The 6,774-nt window shown below is 34.8% G+C and overlaps 1 protein-coding gene across 1 annotated transcript in view; it reads right to left on the bottom strand.

Annotated features, from left to right (window-relative positions):
- Positions 1–1,010: 1,010 nt before the first annotated feature.
- Positions 1,011–6,774, bottom strand: part of LOC135206770 (uncharacterized) — an 8,947-nt gene continuing 3,183 nt past the window's right edge. The window contains exons 2-3 of the mRNA XM_064238265.1: positions 2,224–2,240; positions 1,011–1,223 (exon numbers count right to left, since the gene is read on the bottom strand). Coding sequence (XP_064094335.1) covers positions 1,011–1,223; positions 2,224–2,240 — 230 coding nt within the window. The remainder of the gene's footprint in view (positions 1,224–2,223; positions 2,241–6,774) is intronic.

Raw genomic sequence — 6,774 nt, 5'->3', positions numbered from 1 at the left:
AATTTGGGCTTGAGATGGACTCGTGAAGGAGTCCGTATGCGAGAGAGAGAGAGAGAGAGAGAGAGAGAGTAAGGGGGTTATGGCGAGAGAGAGTTACAAGGATTAGGATGTCTCAAAGACTTATTGCTCCATCCGAGGAGACATCATGTGCTCACTTATCTCTAGGAGCAGGTTTTGCTATTCATTCACAGTGTCCTAATGATTTTGTCTGGCTTTCTTTTGAAGTCTTCCACACTGTTGCTGTCTACAACTTCAGGTGGGATGTGTTGTGTCTCTTCAGTTCTTGTTTCCATCCATCATTTTTTGCCCGGTTTTCGTTTAATTAATGGAAGAGGTTACTATCTACTTTTGTTATACTTTTCAGTATTTTGAATGTCCTCGTAATCGTCGTGGTTTTGAGTCATACATGCTCAGGCTCCTTAGTCGTCATTGGTAACCTAATTTGCCTGATGGATGGAATTGACTTTGTGGCTCTTGCTTGTACCCCTTGTAATCTATTCATGTCCTTTCTTAGTGTTGGTGATCAAAACTGTACTGCATATTTAAGATGAGGGCTAACTGCTGATGTGTAGAGCTGCAGCTGCATCGTTTCCTTGTTTCTGTATTTGAACTGCCTCCTTATGTATCCCACTAGATTCTGTGCCTTCTTTTCAGCTTTATATGCATTGTTTTGTGGATTTTAAGTCCTTGGTAATAATGACTCAAAGGTCCCCTTCTTGTTCTACACTATTTATGTCATTTCCAAGCAGCATGTAGTTTGCACGAGGGTTGTTTGCTCCTATTTGTAACACTTTAGAATTATCCAGGTTAAAAGGCATTTACCATCTTTTTGACAACTCTCCCATTTTCTTTAGATAATTTCCTAAACTTTCTACTGTATTTTGGTTTGCTGCATTTACACCTAGTTTGGTGTCATCTGAAAATTTAGCTATCCAGCTAGTTAAGCCTACATCACTGTCACTAATGTAAATAAAAAACAAGAGCGGCTCAAGGACAGATCGCTGAAGAACTCAGCTTTTCACATCTGTCCATTCTGATTCTTCACCATTTATTACCTTCTGTTTTCGTTTAGCTAGCCAGTCTTCGAACCAGTCTGATATTTCTCCGATAATTCCTAAAGCTCCAACTTTTGTCATTAGTTTCTTGTGTGGAGCTCTGCCAAAGGCCTTTTGGAAATCTAAGTAGAGTATATCTTTTGCTCTGCTACTGTCGTAAATACCAAACTTGTTATGAAAAAACTCCAAGATATCTATTATGCAGAATCTGCTTTGTCTGAAACCGTGTTGGCTGTTTAACAGGTTGTAACTATGAGAGAGAGAAGATGAGAGAGGAGAGAGAAGAGAGAGAGAGAGAAGAGAGAGAGATAGAGAGGGGGGGGGGGGGGGCGGGGGCTATCACACAATGTATAATAATAATAATAATAATAAAAAGAAAATATACATTTTTATCAGTTAACGTATGTCAGAAATGTCAGCATGGACCTGCTGTGAAGAGCGAGGAGAAAAGGAAATAATGAAAACAGTAGTACATAGGGTCTAAATCAAGAACGGAAATTTGAGTTGTTTTATATATCCTAACCGCCTATAGTTTTTCTTCTTACGCGGATTTCAAAATTACGTTGATTATATTCATGTTGTCATTAATTAGTTCCTTTCGTTATGTCAATGATTTGGTTCAAGTTCTTACACAAAATTCACAAGATTTCTTTTTATATTGTTGACGATCGCTAATACTGTTTCCGATTGGTGAGCAATCGTGCATATATAATTCGCTATTCGTTAAATAAGATTAAAAGAATGATTTTCTCTGGATTTAATTCAGTGGATCTTTTTAAATCTCAGTATGCAATTTTCTTGTATGTGCATACACACACACACACACACACACACACACACATATATAATATATACATCAATATATATATATATATAAACAATATATATATATATAGATATATATATATATATATATATATATATATTGATGAGGCATACTACATATATAAGATTTTTACAATACAAATCGAAAATTATAAAAAACTAGAGCAGGTTTTAATGTTCGTATATACAAAGATTCTGCTAATCTGACATCTTTCTCAACTAGGCCTCTAAATATGATATTAAAATCTTCAGCATTTGCATTGATATTGCAGGTCTCATGGCAGTGATCCCTTATGGTTGAGTATAAAGGCTTAGCCAACGGTCCTCCAGTTCTACAACTCACCCTTATGATCATGGAATCTGAAATACAGGGTTGAAATAGATGAGCCAACGTACACTAGAAGGCACTGAGGTCATACATATTTGTATTCGATTCCCGATTGATAAGGTGGCAATTTTTCTTTATGGTTAACAAAATTCTTAATTTTGCAGTTGCTATAGAATATGTGGTTGTTATAGAAAATGAAATTCCAAATGTATTGAGTGAAAATGACAAATTTACTAAAGAAATTCAGGAGGGATAAATCCATTATTGTTAGTAAACCAGATAAGGGTCGAGGAATTGTTATATTAGACAAAAGTGATTAGGTTTCGAAAATGGAAGAAATTCTTAAGGACCCTACCAACTTTAGAAGATCAAATCATGTAGATCCACTAAAGAACAAACTGTTATTAGAAGATAAACTAAACTGGTACTTAAGGAAACTTAAAAACGAAATCAAAATATGCTAATCGTAGTACAAAGACTTGTATGGTACAGGATCAAACCCAGGTGTAATGTTCGGTTTGCCAAAAGTACACAAATCTGGTATACCTCTAAGACCCGTCCTCTCTGCATATAAAACGCATAATTATAAACAAGCCAAATACATATTTCCTTATATTAACGAATATGCCAAGAATGGCTACACATTGAATAATTCACATGACTTTTTCTAACGAACTGAAAGGTATGAAATTGCAGGGAAACAATTGTATGGTTAGTTTGGACATTTCCTCTCTTTATACCAATGTTCCAAAGAGTGATACCATCGATATTTTAACGTCGTCCAAAATCTAACATAACGACGAATGCTTTGGTACATTCGCAAGGAAGGAATTTTGAAGGTTGATTGAACTGGCTATAAACGACACTTACTTATCAATCGGGAATCGTATACAAAAATGTATGTAATTAGTGCCATCTAGTGTACGTTGGCGCATCTATTTCAACCCTGTATTTCAGATTCCATGATCATAAGGGTGAGTTGTAGAACTGGAGGACCGTTGGCTAAGCCTTTATACTCAGTCATAAGGGATCACTGCCATGAGAACTGCAATATCAATGCAAATGCTGAAGATTTTAATATCATATTTAGAGGCATAGTTGAGAATGATGTCAGGTTAGCAGAATCTTTGTATATACGACCATTAAAACCTGCTCTAAATGGCAGACACGTCCAACTTCCCTTTGAAGTTTTAATATTGGTTTTTCATAATTTTCGATTTGTATTGTATATATATATATATAACATATATAATATGTATATATATATATATATATATATATCTATATATATAGATATACTATATAGATTTATATATATATAATAATATATATATAAATATATATATATATAGATTTATATATATCTATATATAGATATATATATATCTATATATAGATATATATATATATACATATAGATATAGATATCTATATCTATATATATATATATATATATATATAATATATATATATATATATACTCATCCAGATTAAGGGCAGGAATTCAGAAGCAGAAGACACAGTATCCTTTATTATCCAAGCTTTCGTGATCATAATCACATCATCAGGGATATCTACAACAATAAAATACATATATCATATAAATATAAAATTAAAGAGCTATATACAGTTAAGCTCCATTGTACTGTAGATACTCCCGTAAGAGGGCCATCAACAATCAGGGGTAAGGGCGAACATCATCGCACATCACATTCTCATCCAGATTAAGGGCAGGAATCAGAAGCAGAAGACACAGTATCCATTTATTCCAAGCTTTCGTGATTCATAATCACATCATCAGGGATATCTACAACAATAAAATACAATATATCAATATAAATATAAAATTAAAAGAGCTATATACAGTTAAGTCCATTGTACTGTAGATACTCCCGTAAGAGGGCATCAACATCAGGGGGTAAGGGCGAACTTCATCGCACATCACATTTCTCATCCGATTAAGGGCAGGAATTCAGAAGCAGAAGACACAGTATCCATTATTCCAAGCTTTCGTGATTCATAATCACATCATCAGGATATCTACAACAATAAAATACAATATATCATATAAATATAAAATTAAAAGAGCTATATAAATAAACAAAGTTAAGCACCATTGTACTGTAGATACTCCCGTAAAAGGGCCATCAACAATCAGGGGGTAAGGGCGAACTCATCGCACATCACATTCTCATCCAGATTAAGGGCAGGAATTCAGAAGCAGAAGACACAGTATCCATTTATTCCAAGCTTTCGTGATTCATAATCACATCATCAGGGATATCTACAACAATAAAATAAATATATCAATATAAATATAAAATTAAAAGAGCTATATACAGTTAAGCTCCATTGTACTGTAGATACTCCCGTAAGAGGGCCATCAACAATCAGGGGGTAAGGGCGAACTCATCGAACATCACATTCTCATCCAGATTAAGGGCAGGAATTCAGAAGCAGAAGAGACAGTATCCATTTATTCCAAGCTTTCGTGATTCATAATCACCATCATCAGGGATATCTACAACAATAAAATACAATATATCATATAAATATAAAATTAAAAGAGCTATATACAGTTAAGGGCGCTCCATTGTATCTGTAGATACTCCCGTAATCAGGGCATCAACATCAGGGGGTTAAGGGCGAACTCATCGCACATCACATTCTCGATCCAGATTAAGGGCAGGAATTCAGAAGCAGAAGACACAGTATCCATTTATTCCAAGCTTTCGTGATTCATAATCACATCATCAGGGATATCTACAACAATAAAATACAATATATCAATATAAATATAAAATTAAAAGAGCTATATACAGTTAAGCTCCATTGTACTGTAGATACTCCCGTAAGAGGCCATCAACAATCAGGGGTAAGGGCGACTCATCGACATCACATTCTCATCCAGATTAAGGGCAGGAATTCAGAAGCAGAAGACACAGTATCCATTAGCTCTTTTAATTTTATATTTATATTGATATATGTATTTTATTTGTTGTAGATATCCCTGATGAGTGATTTTATTGAATACGAAGCTTGATAAAGGATACGTGTCTTCTGCTTCTGAATTCCTGCCCTTAATCTGGATGAGAATGTGATGTGCGATGAGTTCGATTCCCCCCTGATTGTTGATGGCCCTCTTACGGGAGTATCTACAGTCAATGGAAGCTTAACTGATAGCTCTTTTAATTTTTATATTTATATTGATATATTGTATTTTATTGTTGTGTCCCGATGATGTGATTATGAATCACGAAAGCTTGGAATAAATGATACGTGTCTTCTGCTTCTGAATTCCTGCCCTTAATCTGGATGAGAAGTGATGTGCGATGAGTTCGCCCTTACCCCCTGATTGTTGATGGCCCTCTTACGGGAGTATCTACAGTACAATGGAGCTTAACTCTGTTTATTTATATAGCTCTTTTAATTTTATATTTATATTGTATATTGTATTTTATTGTTGTAGATATCCCTGATGAGTGATTATGAATCACGAAAGCTTGGAATAAATGGATACTGTGTCTTCTGCTTCTGAATTCCTGCCCTTAATCTGGATGAGAATGTGATGTGCGATGAGTTCGCCCTTACCCCCTGATTGTTGATGGCCCTCTTACGGGAGTATCTACAGTACAATGGAGCTTAACTGTATATAGCTCTTTTAATTTTATATTTATATTGATATATTGTATTTTATTGTTGTAGATATCCCTGATGATGTGATTATGAATCACGAAAGCTTGGAATAAATGGATACTGTGTCTTCTGCTTCTGAATTCCTGCCCTTAATCTGGATGAGAATGTGATGTGCGATGAGTTCGCCCTTACCCCCTGATTGTTGATGGCCCTCTTACGGGAGTATCTACAGTACAATGGAGCTTAACTTTGTTTATTTATATAGCTCTTTTAATTTTATATTTATATTGATATATTGTATTTTATTGTTGTAGATATCCCTGATGATGTGATTATGAATCACGAAAGCTTGGAATAAATGGATACTGTGTCTTCTGCTTCTGAATTCCTGCCCTTAATCTGGATGAGAATGTGATGTGCGATGAGTTCGCCCAGTTTACTGATGGAGTGATGGCCCTCTTACGGAGTATCTACAGTACAATGGAGCTTAACGTATATAGCTCTTTTAATTTTATTATTTATATTATATATATTGTATATTTTATTGTTGTAGATATCCCTGATGATGTGATTATGAATCACGAAAGCTTGGAATAAATGGATACTGTGTCTTCTGCTTCTGAATTCCTGCCCTTAATCTGGATGAGAATGTGATGTGCGATGAGTTCGCCCTTACCCCCTGATTGTTGATGGCCCTCTTACGGGAGTATCTACAGTACAATGGAGCTTAACTTTGTTTATTTATATAGCTCTTTTAATTTTATATTTATATTGATATATTGTATTTTATTGTTGTAGATATCCCTGATGATGTGATTATGAATCACGAAAGCTTGGAATAAATGGATACTGTGTCTTCTGCTTCTGAATTCCTGCCCTTAATCTGGATGAGAATGTGATGTGCGATGAGTTCGCCCTTACCCCCTGATT

The sequence above is a fragment of the Macrobrachium nipponense genome, chromosome 31 (genome assembly GCF_015104395.2).
Source record: "Macrobrachium nipponense isolate FS-2020 chromosome 31, ASM1510439v2, whole genome shotgun sequence".
NCBI lineage: Eukaryota > Metazoa > Arthropoda > Malacostraca > Decapoda > Palaemonidae > Macrobrachium > Macrobrachium nipponense.
Note: the sequence above shows the minus strand (reverse complement) of the source record. Positions and strands in the feature narration are given on the sequence as shown.